This window comes from Quercus robur, chromosome 2, assembly GCF_932294415.1.
Source record: "Quercus robur chromosome 2, dhQueRobu3.1, whole genome shotgun sequence".
Taxonomy (NCBI): Eukaryota; Viridiplantae; Streptophyta; class Magnoliopsida; order Fagales; family Fagaceae; genus Quercus; species Quercus robur.
This window is the reverse complement of record NC_065535.1, coordinates 59,691,270-59,708,346: the sequence shown is the minus strand read 5'-3', so window position 1 is coordinate 59,708,346 and position 17,077 is coordinate 59,691,270. Positions and strand designations below refer to the sequence as shown.

At 35.0% G+C, this 17,077-nt stretch overlaps 1 protein-coding gene across 15 annotated transcripts in view; it reads right to left on the bottom strand.

Moving 5' to 3' along the window:
- The window catches only part of LOC126714279 (probable caffeoyl-CoA O-methyltransferase At4g26220), a 30,543-nt gene extending 21,438 nt beyond the window's left edge, over window positions 1–9,105 (bottom strand). The window contains exons 1-4 of one of the 15 annotated variants that reach the window (XM_050414353.1): window positions 8,861–9,105; window positions 7,108–7,347; window positions 1,737–2,093; window positions 62–493 (exon numbers count right to left, since the gene is read on the bottom strand). In XM_050414353.1, the coding sequence (XP_050270310.1) occupies window positions 62–115 (54 nt within the window). In that variant the 5' untranslated portion in view covers window positions 116–493; window positions 1,737–2,093; window positions 7,108–7,347; window positions 8,861–9,105. The remainder of the gene's footprint in view (window positions 1–61; window positions 494–1,736; window positions 2,094–7,107; window positions 7,348–8,860) is intronic. The other 14 variants (XM_050414352.1, XM_050414351.1, XM_050414350.1 and 11 more) reach the window with 14 other exon arrangements.
- Between the last annotated feature and the right edge of the window lie 7,972 nt (window positions 9,106–17,077).

Genomic DNA, 17,077 nt, shown 5'->3' with positions numbered 1-17,077 from the left:
TGTAGTATATCTTACATGCAGAGTCCTTTAAATAAAGAAGTAAAAAAAATATATTCAATACCTCCAAGCTCCTGCTAGCAACCGATTTCTCGAGTCCTTTCTCTCCTCTAGTCATGAAATCTACAATTGAGCCTCCAATTGCAAACTCCAAGTCTCTTCGGCTGTTTTGTAGTGGCTCCAATGCGTCCAAGTGAATTGACACAAAAACTCAACAGGTTGGTTTGTGTGATAGATTTGATCTCCTCTCAAGAATTTGGCAATGGTGAGAGCAAGAAGATAGAGAGATTGATTTGGGTTTTGCTCTAAAGTTATGGGTTCTCTCAAAAATTTTCAAATGAGACTTTTGGGTAACAAATTTGTGGGAAATGGAGCTTATATAGGTGGGCAAAAAGGTTGTATCTGTAGACAAAAACGTAACTGAATTGTCTCAGGTTCAGTGAAGTACGTCAATTCACAACTTCAATTTCAGCACATGATCTTTTCACCTCACCAACTTAATACAAATAAATTTGCACAAACAAATGGAAATTTAGACCAACAAGATACAAATAAGTTTGACATGGAATTAACCAACAATTATAGAGACCTTACACAATGGTGCTCATGATGAGTCGTAAGTGCCACTAAAAAGCCATAGTAAGTTCTTGAAAAAGAACATCGCTATAATTATATTACTAGTAGACCCAAAAATTTTGATATAACTATTTTTAATGGAGTATAATTAAAATAGTATATTAGAGCATTCCGGTTATGCAAAAAATAGAAAAAATATACATTTTATTTCACCAAAAACCCATTTTATCTATTTTACAACACAGTATACATCTATTTTATAGTTTACAATATATCACATTAAAATAATCTTACTTTAATGCTATTATGGAAGAGAGAAGAGAGAAAGTGAGACAAGAGAGGAGACTGAACATAAAAGAGGAATAAAAAGAAATTTACATGTTGCTACAATGCTTATGTATATTAGCTTAAGCACTATAGCAAGTTGTAAATTTTTTTGCATTTTAGTCCAATGGATGGTGTCTTTTGTGCATTTTTGGTAAATAGTGTTATATATTAAGCACTATAGCAAGTTGTTAATGTATCATTTATTTTGGCCCAAAAATTTTAAAAATTTAAATGATACACACTGTGCAAAATTGAGAATCCAATTAAAATCTAATTGGATTTTCTCTGAACTTTTCCTCTTAATATATATATATATATATATAGATTTTACCATATGAGCACATTACAAGTTATAGGAGAAAATCTATCATGTATCTGATACTTGTATTTATTCTCTCACATGAAGGTGAGTCTCACAAGTATGGGGTCCACTCATATGTGAGAGCCTAAGATGGTAAATATACGCAACCGATAAATGTAATACCATGTCCAAATTATTAGTCTCCCAATTATGTATCCTTGAAAGTAAAAGCTACCGATTATAAAATAAAATAAAAAAGTAAAAGTTACCGTGCCTACACATCAATCTCAATCATAAAATCCCCCAGAAAAAAGAGAAACAGCATGCATACCCAAACGTCGAGACATTTTTAACTATACTGGCAATCCTAATATCAGATTATAAAGCTACAAGTGCAACAAAAACGTGGTGTCAAGAGACTTCTGAATATTCATCCTTTAACACACAGTGAAGAACTAACCAGACCACAAAGCCCTTAAAATTTAGCCCCCCCAAAAAAAAACCATACAAATAAAATGAAGAGAAGGAGGCATACCTTGTAACTTCTGGCTTGGGGAAAAGAAGAAGAAGAAGAAAATATTTGAAGCTTTGAATTGTTAGGAGTCTATTGTTTCTTCAATACAAACTCAGTTCCACCATGAAAGCTCTCTTATAGACTTTGTTTTAGACTTTTAGTCAAGGGCCTCTCGCAAGCTTTGGCAATTTTCAACTATAATAAAATTCCCTTGCATAAGGCTTCCTCAGTCCTTTCCTCGAGTTTTTTTTATTTTATTTTATTTATTATTATGTTTTTCATAAGAATATTTCCAAGCCAATGTCGTCAAAAGCGTCGGTGACAAGTATTTTTTTTTGGGAAATGGTACCCATAGTACAGCCAGCTCACGTATGCTACCTTGACAAGTAACAAGTAAACAAGATTAATTCCCAAAGGAAAACTATTTTTTTGTTCTTCTCGTTGGCTGCCAACCATTTTAATATGTCAAACTTCAAATAACGTAAGCAGATGGAATAACCAATCCATTCGGTGCTCAAGAATAAGTCGTAAGTACTAAGTACCACTCAAACGGTATAAAAGTTCGTCAAAAATACAATTGTTGTTATTATTATTAATATATTATTGTTATTAAATTCTTGGAAGGACAATTATTAAATTACATGAAAGATATATTAAGCTACAGTAGCTCTATAAACAGGCTTGCATTTCTGCAAATAAAGACAATAGTGAGTTTGACAGCATCTAATCCCTCAACATGATCCTGTCCATTGCTGAACTAAAAGTTTATGATAAACTCGAACCTGGTTATTTACGATAAATCTAATAACACAAAATTTTCACAACACTTTTTCGTAACTTAATGTGATTGGTTTAATAAAAATGATGTTCATAATTGATCCATGTAAAGATGATGTTTATCCAATCAAAAGACATCTCTAGCTAAATGGTCATTTTTGAACAATGTTTTTGGATCTTTTGATGTTGGTTTTGGCCCTCCCTGTTTTGAGATTATCATTAAGGATGAGGCTCTTGAATCCTCTTTGTAGTTCGGTTTGGTCTTGTGAATAAAATTCTTGTTCATAAAAAAAAAAAAAAAGACATCTCTAGTAGGGGTGGCAAATGGACGGGTTGGGTCATAAATAGGGGTGGCAAATGGACGGGTTGGGTCATAAATGAGTTGGGTGTATAATTACCCAACCTATTTAATTAGTAACCCATCCATTTAACCCAATATGACCCAAATACTTCTAAAACTACTTGAATACCCTCTTACTTCAAAATACCCTTAAATACCTAAAATGACCTAAATACTCCTACACTACCAAAATTTCCAATATACCCTTGGACATCCAAAATTATCCCAAAAACCACTAAAATGACCAAAATATCCCCAAAACTTCTAAAATGAGCAAAATATCAATGAAACCTCTAAAATGAGCAAAATACCCATGAAACCTCTAAATGACCAAAATACCTCAAATATTTCTAAAATCACCAAATATGCTTAAAAACCACTAAAATGACCATAATATCCCCAAAATCTCTAAAATGAGGAAAATACACATGAAACCTGTAAAATGACTCAAATACTCCCGATATCTCTAAAATCACCAAATATACTAAAAAACCACTGAAATGACCAAAATACTCCAAAATTTATAAAATGACCAAAATACCCCCAAAACCTCTAAAATGACCAAAATACCCCAAAGTCTAAAAAATGACCGAAATACACTCTAAACCTAAAAAATGATTTTTTTTTTTTGCCATTTAGCATCATTTTAGATACAATTTCGTTAGTTAGCATGTTTTTGAAACATTTTAGCAAACTAACATCTCGAGTTTTTTGAACTCGATTTCAATTGACGAAATCGAGTCTCACGCACTCAATGTTGATGCTCTAGAAGGCTGATGTGGAAATTTTTATACACCTAGAACTCGAGTCTCACGCACTTGATTTAGTTTTACTGATCTAAGAAGCAAAGAAGAAGAATGAAGCAAAAAGAAGGAGAAGAAGAAGAAAGAAGGAAAAGAAGAAGAAGAGACCCACCCCATGAAGTCACTTGCAAAACCAAACCCACCCACAACAAAACCAAATCCACCCCTTTGTTGCCATCTCTACCTGCAAAACCAAACCCACCTGCAAAAGAATCTTTCTTTCTTCTTCTTCTTCGTGTTCTCTAAATCCAAAGCCTAAATTGAGTGTATTAGACTCGAGATCCACATGTACAAAAAATCCACATCAGCCTCTAGCAGAGCATAAATCAAGTGTATTAGACTCAATTTCCTTAGTTGAAATCGAGTCTAACAAACTCGAGACATTAGTTTACTAAAATGTTTCAAAAACATGCTAACTAACGAAATTGTTGCTAAAATGATGCTAAATGGGGAAAAAAAAAAAAATCCCCTATAAAATGATCGAAATACCCCCAAAACTTGAAAATGACCAAAATATCCCTAAAACTTGGAAAATGACCAAAATACCTCCAAAACTTGAAAACTACCAAAATACCCCCCCCCCCCCCCAAAACCTAAATGACAAAAATGCCCCTGAAACTTATAAGATGACCGAAATACACCCTAAACCTAAAAAATGGCCAAAATACCCTCAAACCTATAAAATGACCAAAATACCCCTAAACCTTTAAAATTTCCAAATACGCTCAAAACATCTAAAATGATTAAAAAAAAAAAAAAGAGGAACCCGAAACCTCAAAAATTACCAAAACTTCCCTAAAACCTATAAAATGACCAAAATACACCCAAAACCTCTAAAATGACAAAAAATAACCCAAAACCTCAAAAATTACCAAAATACGGGAAAACTTTCTTTCTTTTTTTGGAATACTTTTAGCTAAAAAAAAAAAAAAAAAGTTACTCTAATTATGCCTACCCTAGTTGGAAAATCAGTTTGGAACCAATTCTTTTCTCCCATATAAATTTGCTGTAGATGAGTTTTGCTTCATATAACGATAAATCTACCTTCACAAACTTGAAACCATTTGATTACTTGTATTACCTAGTAACTGATTATATCTTATGCTGAAAAATAAATGGTTTTACCAAGAAAAAAAAAATTAAAGGAAATGTATTTGGAGTAAACATAAATGTATTTCATCCAGGGTCACGAAAACAATGTAGATCGATGTAAGAAATGATGGTGTACTTTGGTGATGCCTTGTATTGGTACTTTTCTAGAAAATTAATGCACTTTCAAAGTGGTAGGGAAACCTATACTGGCCATCAAAGAGGATCTGCTACTAAAATTGGTAAGAAAACAAGAAGAGTAACATTTAGGGTATAAGCACAAATGTGCTTAACCATTTCCTTGGGTCATGAAAAATCTTATCAGACCTAATAATTGCGTAACACCTAACACCATTCTACAGTTACTACAAAAAATAAGCTCCTAAAAATTATCGAGGAACAACAAAGTGTAATACGAGGGCAAAATCTGTTACATTTTGCATTTTGCTAAAGCGAATTGCCACACTTATAAGTTAGTGCAAAATCAATCAAATTTTACAATCAAAGGGGAAAATCGATCGAGTATGACTGATAAATGAACAAGAAGATAGCTCCTCACCATTACAATAACCCTTCAGCGTAATTAAACTTTACATGCAATCAAATCGGAAAAGGTCTAGAAATTTATTATAATGAAAATACAGCTTCAAAAAATAATAATAATGATGATGAAAATACAGGCCTCCCTTCCTTGGGTTTCATTTTTTGTGAAAATACTAAGCTAAATATATTTTAGGTTTTGGGGGTATTTTTGTCATTTTATTTAGGTTTATGGGGTATTTTGGTCATTTTCAAGTTTCAAGGGTATTTTAGGTATTTTCTTAAGTTTCGGAGGGTATTTTAATCATTTTTTAGCTTTCAAAGGCACTTTGGTCATTTTTTTAGGTTTAGGGGATATTTTGGTCATTTTTAGGTTTCAGGGGTATTTCAATAATTTTGTAGGCTTAGGGGGGTATTTTGGTAATTTTAAGTTTTAGGGGTATTTCGGTCTTTTTCTTTGGGGGGGTATGTTGGTCATTTTTGAGATTTTGGGGGTATTTCGATCATTTTTTAGGTTTCAGAGGTATTTTAGTATTTTTTTTAGGTATCTTGATTTCAAGGGTATTTTGGTCATTTGATAGGTTTTGGGAGTATTTCAATCATTTTTTAGGTTTAGGGGGGGGTACTTTGGTCATTTTTAATTTCGGGGGTATTTTGGTCATTTTTTAAGTTTCGGAGATATTTTGATCATTTTTTAGGTTTAGGGGGTATTTTGGTAATTTTTAGGTTTCATGAGTATTTCAGTTATTTTTTAGGTTTTGGGGCATTTTGGTCATTTTTTTTAAGTTTTAGGGATATTTTAGTCATTTTTTAGGTTTAGGGGGGGTATTTTAGTAATTTTTAGGCTTCTAGGGGTATTTTGGTTGTTTTTTAAGTTTCGGGAGTATTTTGGTCATTTTTTAGAAATTTATATTGTTTGTTGTTTATTTAAATTTTAGATGAGTTTTAGTGAGTATTAGTAGGTTTATCCATTAAGACCCATATAATTAAATAACTTAATGGGTCTTTACCCATTTAACCCAAATGTTTAAATGTGTTGGGTTAAGACTTATCCAAATTAAGTGGGTAATGGATAGATTTATGAATATGGATAAAAATTGACACCCCTAATCTCCAATACTTTAAAACATCAGGCCTGCCTTTCTTTGGATGTCTAAGAGCACCTAAAAATTAAATAGACATTGTACTGGACAAATGTAAGCCAGTTACAAGTTAGAATGACATGCATAAACTAGGGAGGTTCACATTCTTACCATTTTGATATTTAAAGTCAACCAAGAGAAAACAATTCATTACGCTACAAGATCGTTCAAGCCAATGTAACCTTATATTTTTATGGTACAAAAAAGAATATAAGAATGACAAAAAAATATATATATATTAATTGACATGACTCGTTTTGGACAAGGAAACTATAATCTTACACATCCTATAAGGCTATAACCAACAAAGCTATTTGGGTTCTCGGATAAAAAATGTAATTACAAACATACACATTGTAAAAGAGTTTCCCACTCAAGATATTTAGATCTCTAATTTTTACCAGTAATGCCAATTTTATGGTAATCACTAATCACAAAATGTAAATCCCAATTGTGTACAAGATTAGCCAATTGACATTAGCATGCATGGATAAACATTAAATAAAGCAAAACCACGTAAAATCACAATAACCCACAAGACAACAAAGTGTTTACGAGAAGAAAAACCCGAGTATTAGGCGGAAAAATCTTTCTGAGACATCACAATATCAAATGATACACTAAAAAAAAAAAATGGTTGTAGTATATCTTACATACAAAGTCCTTTAAGTAAAGAAGTAAAAAAAATATATATTCAATACCTCCAAGCTCCTACTAGCAACCGATTTCTCGAGTCCTTTCTCTACTCTAGTCACGAAATCTACAATTGAGCCTCCAATTGCAAACTCCAACGCGTCCCAAGTGAATTGACACAAAAACTCGAAAGGTTGGTTTGTGTGTTGCTCTAAAGTTATGGGTTCTCTCAAAAAATTTCAGATGAGACTTTGGGGTAACAAATTTGTGGGAAATGGAGCTTATATCGGTGGGCAAAAAGGTTGTATCTGTAGAAAAAAAAAAAAAAAAAAAAAAAAAAAAAACGTAACTGAATTGTCTCAGGTTCAGTGAAGTAAATCAATTCACAACTTCAATTTCAGCACATGATCTTTTCACCTCACCAACTTAATACAAATAAATTTGCACAAACAAATGGAAATTTAGACCAATAAGATACAAATAAGTTTGACGTGGAATTAACCAACAATTATAAACCTTACACAATGGTGCTCATGACAAGTCGTAAGTGCCACTAAAAAGCCATAGTAAGTTCTTTAAAAAGAACATCGTTATAATTATATTACTAGTAGACCCAAAAATTTTGATATAACTATTTTTAATGGAATGGAGTATAATTAAAATAGTATATTAGAGCATTCCGGTTATGCAAAAAATAGAAAAAATATACATTTTATTTCACTTAAAAACCCATTTTATCTATTTTATAACGCACTATACATCTGTTCTATGTTTTATAATATATCACATTAAAATAATCTTACTTTAATGCTATAATGGGAGAGAGACGAGAGAAAGTGAGACAAGAGAGGAGGCTGAACATAAAAGAGGAATAAAAAGAAATTTACAGGTTGCTACAATGCTTATGTATATTTGCTTAAGCACTATAGCAAGTTGTAAATTTTTTTGCATTTCAGTCCAATGGATGGTGTCTTTTGTGCATTTTTGGTAAATAGTGTTATATATTAAGCACTATAGCAAATGTTAATATATCATTTATTTTGGCCCAAAAATTTAAAAAATTTAAACGAGATACATGGTGCAAAATTGAAAATCCAATTAAAATCTAATTGGATTTTCTCTGAATTTTATCTCTTAATATATATATATATATATATATATAGATTTTACCATGTATATGATATATATTTATTTATTCTCTCACATGAAGTGGGTTTCACTAGTGTGGGGTCCACTCATATGTGAGAGCTTAAGAGGGTGGATACATGCAACCAATAAATGTAATACCATGTCCAAATTATTAGGGCCTGTTTGGTTAGTTATCTCTAACTAACATTTTCACATTTTAAACAATTTTATACATTTTTCAATACACTTTTTCACCAACACGTATATAAAAAACACTCAAATAATATTACTCAAACTAACTTACCAAACAGGCCCTAGTCTCCCAAATATGTATCCTTGAAAGTAAAAGCTACCGATTATAAAATAAAATAAAATAAAGTAAAAGTTACCATGCCTACACATCAATCTCAATCACAAAATCCCCAAGAAAAAGAGAAACGGCATACCCAAACGACGAGACATTTTTAACTATGCTGGCAATCCTAATATCAGATTATAAAGCTACAAGTGCAACAAAAACGTGGTGTCAAGAGACTTCTGAATATTCATCCTTTAACACATAGTGAAGAACTTAGAACTAACCAAACCATGTATCAAAAAAAAAAAAGAACTAACCAAACCACAAAGCCCTTAAAATTTAGCCCCCCCCCCAAAAAAAAACCGTGCAAATAAAATGAAGAGAAGGAGGCATACCTTGTAACTTCTGGCTTGGGGAAAAGAAGAAGAAAATATTTGAAACTTTGAATTGTTAAGAGTCTATTGTTTCAACAACTTCCTATTGTTTCTTCAATACAAACTCAGTTCCACCATGAAAGCTCTCTTATAGACTTTGTTTTAGACTTTTAGTCAAGGGCCTCTCGCAAGCTTTGGCAATTTTCAACTTTCAACTATAATAATGTTCCCCTGCATAAGGCTTCCTCAGTCCTTTCCTCTAGGTTTATTTTATTTTATTTATTTTTATGTTTTTCATAAGAATATTTCCAAGCCAATGTCGTCAAAAGCGTCGGTGACAAGTATTTTTTTTTTTTGAAATGGTACGCATGGTACAGCTAGCTCACGTATGCTACTTTGACAAGTAACAAGTAATTAAACAAGATTAATTGCCAAAGGAAAACTATTTTTTTGTTCTTCTCGTTGGCTGCCAACCATTTTAATATGTCAAACTTCAAATAACGTAAGCAGATGGAATAACCAATCCATTCAGTGCTCAAGAATAAGCCGTAAGTACCAAGTACCACTCAAATGGTATAAAAGTTCGTCAAAAAATTGTTGTTATTATTATTAATATATTATTGTTATTAAATTCTTGGAAGGACAATTATTAAATTACATGAAAGATATATCACTAAACAGGCTTGCATTTCTGCAAATAAAGACAATAGCGAGTTTGACAGCATCTAATCCCTCAACATGATCCTGTCCATCGCTGAACTAAAAGTTTACTATAAACTCGAACCTCGTTATTTACGATAAATCTAATAACACAAAATTTTCACAACACTTTTTCATAACTTAATGTGATTGGTTTAATAAAAATGATGTTCATAATTGATCCATGTAAAGATGATGTTTATCCAATCGAAGGACATCTCCAGTAGGGGTGGTAAATGGACGGGTTGGGTCATAAATAGGTTGGGTGTGTAATTACCCATTTATTCATTTATGACCCGTTTATATATAAATTAATTACCCATTAACCACCCAACCCATTTAATTAGTGTCGAGGGCGAAAAAGTTTTCCTTCCGACAAATGAGATTTATGTTGGGTTGGGGGCTTAAACTGAAACTCGACAATGGGCTTAAAGCATGGCCCAAATGCTATCAATGAAGTTTTTGAAGAGTTTGCCCTCTTTTCATACCTTGGGCCTAGGATGGGACTGACAAGGGTTATGAGATGGCCCAAAAACACTTCCTACAGCAGACACGTCAACACAATAAAAAGCATACTGCAATAAAGAAATAACCCAGTAGTAAAATATTTCAGCAATAAAGTATCCCAACGGTAAAGTGAAACAAAGCAGAATAAACCTCCAGCCGTTAGATATTCACAAATTAAGGAAAATATCTATATCTTCAAACTCATCATCCGTGGACTCTGGAGAAGAGTCTTCTAATACAATAATACGAGAAAAAAACTCTATAGTAACAGTCACGTCATAACCTTCAATAGTAAATGAATAAACAAATATCATAGGTTCTATTATAACAAGTAATGAGGAAACTTAGTGTGAGATGAAGGGAGAAAGAGAGACTCCAACTAGCACAGCAAGATCATTGTGATGTCAGGACATGCTCATGGATACAGAATATGTAGTGAGTAGTGAGGGTCATTTGTGGGTAGTATGAGTAGTGAGAGAGAGTGTTTAGTAAAGCTGCTGGAGCTTTCTACTAGAGATAGATGAGTGTTTATAGATAGAGGTATGAGGGGTATTTATGAGCTAGGAGCTAGAGAACTTAGTTTCTAAGCTTGAAGCTAAGAACTTAGTGACTCAGAACTTTGCCAAAGCTTAGAGAAGGCCAAACAGAGAAGTTAAGGAAGAACTCTTTTCTATTAGTGTATCTCTTAGTGTGTGTTGAAGTGTTAATGGAGAGTTTCATTTATAGTTGAGTTTGAGGGGGTAATTAGCAAATAATCTTTGTTAAATCATCCTTAATCTTCAGAAAATCCATAGAGAATCATTCCTAGGATTTGGCCAAGAGTAGTAAGCTCAGCTTTAGGATGTTCTTTGTTGTTTTGGGTAATGACAGCTGGAGTTCTGACCTAGCATTGAATGCTGATTGGCCTTAGCTGATGGGATTAAAGCATGCATTAGGCTAATGATCTTGGTTATGCTGCTACTAGAATCATAGCTCCTTAGGTCAGATTGTATCTGATGGAGATCAAGGCACCGCATCGAAGGATCTCGTTCAAGTACCAATTGGGCCGGTTACGAGAGCACAAGCAAAGAAGTTCAAGGATGTACTTAACGAACTCATCCAAGAGTTATGGGCTCAAGCAAATTTGTGGAGGCCCATTGAGCATGATCCATGTGGGCAACAAAAAAATCGTCACCTTGATTCAAGTTCTAGAAGGATCCGGTCAAGACTAAGAATTGGCATAAAATATTTTGGGTCTATGTAAAAAACGTTATTCTAGGTTTAGGTGATTTATTTCCTTGTTTTTAGGTGCATTTAATGCTTTTTAGGTCAAACTTTATTCCTAATATGGTTAGGTATCAATTAGGAGTTATTTTAGAATATATTTTCTTGTCTGTCAAGTTTTAAGGAGCCCTTAAATAGTCATCTAAGTCTGTAAACGTTTTTCAGATATTATTGATAAAACTTGTGAGGTTTATTCTCTTTGGTTCTTTGAAGAACTACTCGAACTTATCGGGAATTCCCGTGGCGTTCATCTCGACTTATCAAACGGAGTTTCCACCACCGTTTATGGCGTCTTCCTTATACCGAGGTTCTTGTTTGTTATAAACAACGGGTCGGGGTCTCCCATTTGAATCTGTCCATAGAACGATCTTGGGTTCCCTTTCGTTGTTGGGTCTCGTTATTCTTGACGGGGTTCACATCATTTGGTATCAGAGCAAGGTTTCTAGTTCAGGTTTGCCTATCCTTTAACATATTTATCTCTTTTTAGCTGAATTTCCTTTACCCTATCTGTTCAAATCTTGGTTTGTCTTGTTGATGTCTAAACTATTGGTCTAGTCTCACATCTCTTAGTTATTTCGAAATCTTATTTCATTATTCTCAAAAGCTAGTTGCTGATCATAAAATAAAAATAAAAAAATAATAAATAAAATAATAAATAAATAAAGAAGAAGAGAGAGTCAAAGAAGAAGACAGAAAGGAGTCCGGAAAAAAAAAAAAAAAAATTTCACTATTTTGTGCTTCCAAAATTCCAAAACTACCATGTTCCTTCTAATTCTAATCTGAAAATTTCCATATTCCTTACGTTCAAATATGAGATTCCTTGATTAGTTCTTGGTGAATTGTTGCTGGAAATTTTGAGTTGTTTGTTTAGTTTCAAAAGAATTGAAAGAGAATTATCGAGTGGAAAAAGGCAAGAGTGGTGAGAACATCAGAGGGTAAAAGCCATATTATTTTGAGTGAAACACGAGTGGAGAGTGATCCACATTCTTGAGTGTAAACACGTAAGAGAGTGACTCGTGAGGTTTCTTTTTTTTTTTTTTCTTTCTTCTAACCTTTGTTTTGCAGCAATCATGTCTCACGATAGTGGTAAGAGCATTGCCAAAGATGATACAAAATTGGCTGATTTGAAAATGTTTTTTGGAGGCCATGATGAGTGAGATGAGGCGTGTGATGAAGATGGAGATGGCGCAGGTTCACGAACGGATAGATCAGATGGAGAATAGACGTAAGGAGCAACCACAAAACGGTCGTAATTTGCATAGAAGTTAAAGAGTTCCACCGAGGGAGGAGGATGAAGAGCGTTATGGGTCTGGTTTTGATGAAGAAGAAGATTGGGATTCCATTGTTAGCAATAGAAGACCTGAAGGAAGATTTAGAGAAGCTAGGAATCGCGAAGATAACAACCTGGGTGGTATTAAGATGAAGATTCTATCCTTTCAAGGTAGGTTTGAACCTGAGGCATATCTTGAGTGGGAGAAGAAGATGGAGTTCGTGTTTGATTGCCACAATTACTCCAAGACAAAGAAGGTAAAATTAGCCGTGATTGAATTTTCTGAATATGCTATTACTTGGTGGGATCAGCTTGTGATAAACAGGAGGCAGAATAGAGAACACCCAATAGACATATGGGAGGAGATGAAAGTAGTGATGAGAAAGCGATTCGTTCCAAGTTACTACTACCGAGAGTTGTACAAAAAGCTACAAGGTCTTAGACAAGGGAGTCGAAGCGTAGAGGACTACTAGAAGGAGATGGAGATTGCTATGATCCGTGCTAATGTAGAGGAGGATCGGGAGGCTACAATGGCTAGATTTTTGCTTGGCTTAAACCGGGAGATCCATGATAAGGTAGAGATGCAGCATTATGTGGAATTGGAAGATATGGTGCATATGGCTATCAAAGTGGAACAACAACTCAAGAGAGGGAATGGGACACGAGCAGGCCATAACTCTAGTTCTACCTCTTGGAAATCGAGTCATGTTAAGCCGTTGGACAAGTCACAAACGCCCAAACTCGAGCCCAAGTCCTCGACCACCAGCCACGTTCCTCAAGGTAAAACCGAAGCCTCTACCTCTAGGAATCGTGATATTAAATGTTTTAGATATCAAGGCAGGGACCACATAGCAAGTCAATGTCCAAACAAGCAAGTCATGGTGTTGCAAGCCAATGGTGAAATTGTGACCGATGATGAAGATTCCGACATCGACGACATGCTGCCATTAGAGGATATTTCCGAGGAGTATTTAGCCCCTGGCGCATTGACATTGGTAGCGAGGAGAGCATTGAGCTTGCAAGTAAAAGGAGTTGATGAAATACAGCGGGAGAACATCTTTCACACTAGGTGCTACGTTAAAGACAAGGTATGTAATGTGATTATTGATGATGGTAGTTGTACTAATGTTGCAAGCACAATTATGGTGGAGAAATTGGGATTGCCCATGGTAAAGCACCCTAGACCGTACAAGTTGCAATGGCTAAATGATAGTGGTGAGATCAGGGTGAACAAGCAAGTGTTAGTTGCATTTCGAATCGGTAAATACGAAGATGAAGTGTTGTGTGATGTAGTACCAATGCAAGCGGGACACTTATTGCTAGGGCGTCCATGGCAGTTCGATAGGCAAGTAAAGCATGATGGCTTTACGAACAAGTACTCTTTTGTACTTAATCAACAATCAATCACTCTTGTACCATTGACACCGCAGCAAGTATACGAGGATCAAGTAAGATTACAAAAGGAGAGTGATCAAAAGAAGGAGAGTGATCAAAAGAAAGAGAGTGAGCAAAAGAAAAAGAGTGAAAATCAGAGAGAGGCCGAGAAAAATGAGGGAGAAAAAGAAAATCAAATTTCGGCCCTTGAGAGAAAATCAGAGAGAAAACAGAAGAATTTCTATACAAAAGTGAGTGAGATCAAACGAGCAATGTTTTCAAATAAGCCGATGATTGTACTTTTGTACAAAGAGGCACTTTTAAATACTAACGAACTTGACCTTACTTTGCCTAGTTCTATTGTTTCTTTTTTGCAGGAGTACGAGAATGTCTTTCCCAAGGAAACACCACATGGGTTACCTCCAATCCGAGGGATTGAACATCAAATTGATTTTGTTCCCGGTGCAACCATTCCAAACCGACCAGCTTATAGGAGCAATCCCGAGGAGACAAAGGAGCTTCAACGGCAGGTAAGTGAATTGTTGGAGAAAGGGCACGTGAGGGAGAGCATGAGCTCATGTGCATTTCCGGTCTTACTTGTACCTAAGAAGGATGAGACGTGGAGAATGTGCGTTGATTGCCAAGCCATCAACAACATAATGGTAAAGTATCGTCATCCTATCCCACACTTAGATGATATGTTAGATGAGCTGCATGGTTCTTGCATATTTTTTAAGACTGATTTAAAAAGTGGTTATCATCAAATTAGGATAAAAGAAGGAGATGAATGGAAAACCACCTTTAAAACAAAATATGGTTTATATGAATGGTTAGTTATGCCTTTTGGTTTGACTAATGCTCCGAGCACCTTTATGAGACTTATGAACCATGTTTTACGTGTATTTATAGGCAGATTTGTTGTTGTCTATTTTGATGATATACTCATTTATAGCAAAAACATAGACAATCATGTAGTACATTTGAAATTCGTTTTAGATGTGCTAAGGAAAGAAAGGTTGTTTGCTAATTTAAAGAAGTGCACTTTTTTCACCGATAAGCTTGTATTTTTGGGATTTGTTGTTAGTGCACAAGGTATACAGGTTGATGAATAGAAGGTACGTGCAATCCAAGATTGGCCGAGTCCCACAAGTGTAGGTAATGTTCGTAGTTTTCATGGACTTGCTAATTTCTACCGGCGGTTCGTGAAGGACTTCAGTAACTTAACCGCACCACTTACCGAAGTGATCAAGAAGAACGTTGGATTTCGGTGGGGAGAAGAACAAGAGAAGGCATTTCAATTAATCAAAGAGAAGCTGACTAACGCACCTTTGTTGTCTTTGCCCAACTTTTCTAAAACGTTTGAAATTGAATGTGATGCTTCAGGTATTGGTATAGGAGTTGTTCTTATGTAAGAAGGACGACCAATTGCTTACTTCAGCGAGAAACTCAGCGAGGCAGCCTTAAACTACCCAACTTATGACAAGGAGTTGTATGCATTGGTTCGGGTTTTAGAGACGTGGCAGCACTACCTATGGCCTAAGGAGTTCGTGATTCACACTGATCATGAGTCCTTGAAACACTTGAAGGGCCAACACAAGCTAAACAAAAGGCATGCGCAATGGGTGGAGTTCATAGAGACGTTTCCATACATCATTTGGTACAAGCAAGGTAAGGAGAATGTAGTCGCCGATGCACTTTCTCGTAGGTATGCCTTACTCTCCACACTTGATGCAAAATTGCTTGGTTTTGAACACATTAAAGAATTATATGCTGAAGACCACGAATTTTGTGAGAAATATCGAGCTTATGATAAAATCGCCTCTGGTAAGTTCTTTAAGCTTGATGGATTCCTATTTCGAGAAAATAAGCTATGCATGCCTAATTGTTCTATAAGGGAGTTATTAGTGCAGGAATCACATGGTGGGGGATTAATGGGACATTTTGGAGTTGCAAAGACTTTAGCTATTTTGGAACACTTCTATTGGCCTCACATGAAATGAGATGTCGAACGGATTTGTGGTAGATGTGTCACATGTAGGCAAGCTAAATTCAAAGTGCAGCCCAACGGTTTGTATACTCCTTTACCAATTCCTAGTGAGCCTTGGATTAATATTTCAATGAATTTTGTATTAGGATTGCCTAGGACTAAACGTGGAAGAGATTTAATTTTTGTGGTCGTGGATAGATTTTCTAAAATGGCACATTTTATTCCATGTCACAAAACGGATGACGCTTCACATGTTGCTGATTTGTTCTTTAAAGAGATTGTGAGATTACATGGCATGCCTAGGACTATTGTTTTAGATAGAGATGCTAAGTTCTTGAGCTATTTTTGGAAGACTTTGTGGTGTAAGCTATGTACTAAGCTATTGTTTTCCACTACTTGTCATCCACAAACTGATGGTCAAACTGAAGTAGTAAATAGGACTTTGTCTACTCTATTGAGGGCAATCATTAGAAAGAACATCAAAACATGGAAAGAATGTTTACCACATGTTGAGTTTGCATATAATAGAGCTGTTCATTCTGTTACCAAATTTTCGCCATTTGAAATTGTGTATGGTTTTAATCCTTTAACTCCATTGGATTTATCTCCTTTACCTTTGATGGAGCACATTAATTTAGATGGCAAAAAGAAAGCTGACTTTGTGAAGCAGATTCATGAGAAAGCAAGACTCAACATTGAGCGAAGAACGGAGCAATATGCCACACAAGCCAACAAGGGACGTCGCAAACTAGTTTTTGAACCCGGATATAGGGTTTGGCTGCATATGAGAAAAGAAAGATTCCCGGCGAAAAGATGTTCCAAATTGCTCCCAAGAGGAGATGGTCCCTTCCAAGTACTTGAGCGTATCAATGACAATGCTTACAAGCTAGATTTACCTAGTAAGTACGATGTAAGTGCCACTTTTAATGTTACTGATTTGAGTCCTTTTGATGTAGGTGATGATTTGAGGGCAAATCCTTTTCAAGAGGAGGGGAATGATGGAGATCAAGGCACCGCATCGAAGGATCTCGTTCAAGTACCAATTGGGCCAGTTATGAGAGCACAAGCAAAGAAGTTCAAGGATGTACTTAATGGACTCATCCAAGAGTTATGAGCTCAAGCAAATTCGTGGAGGCCC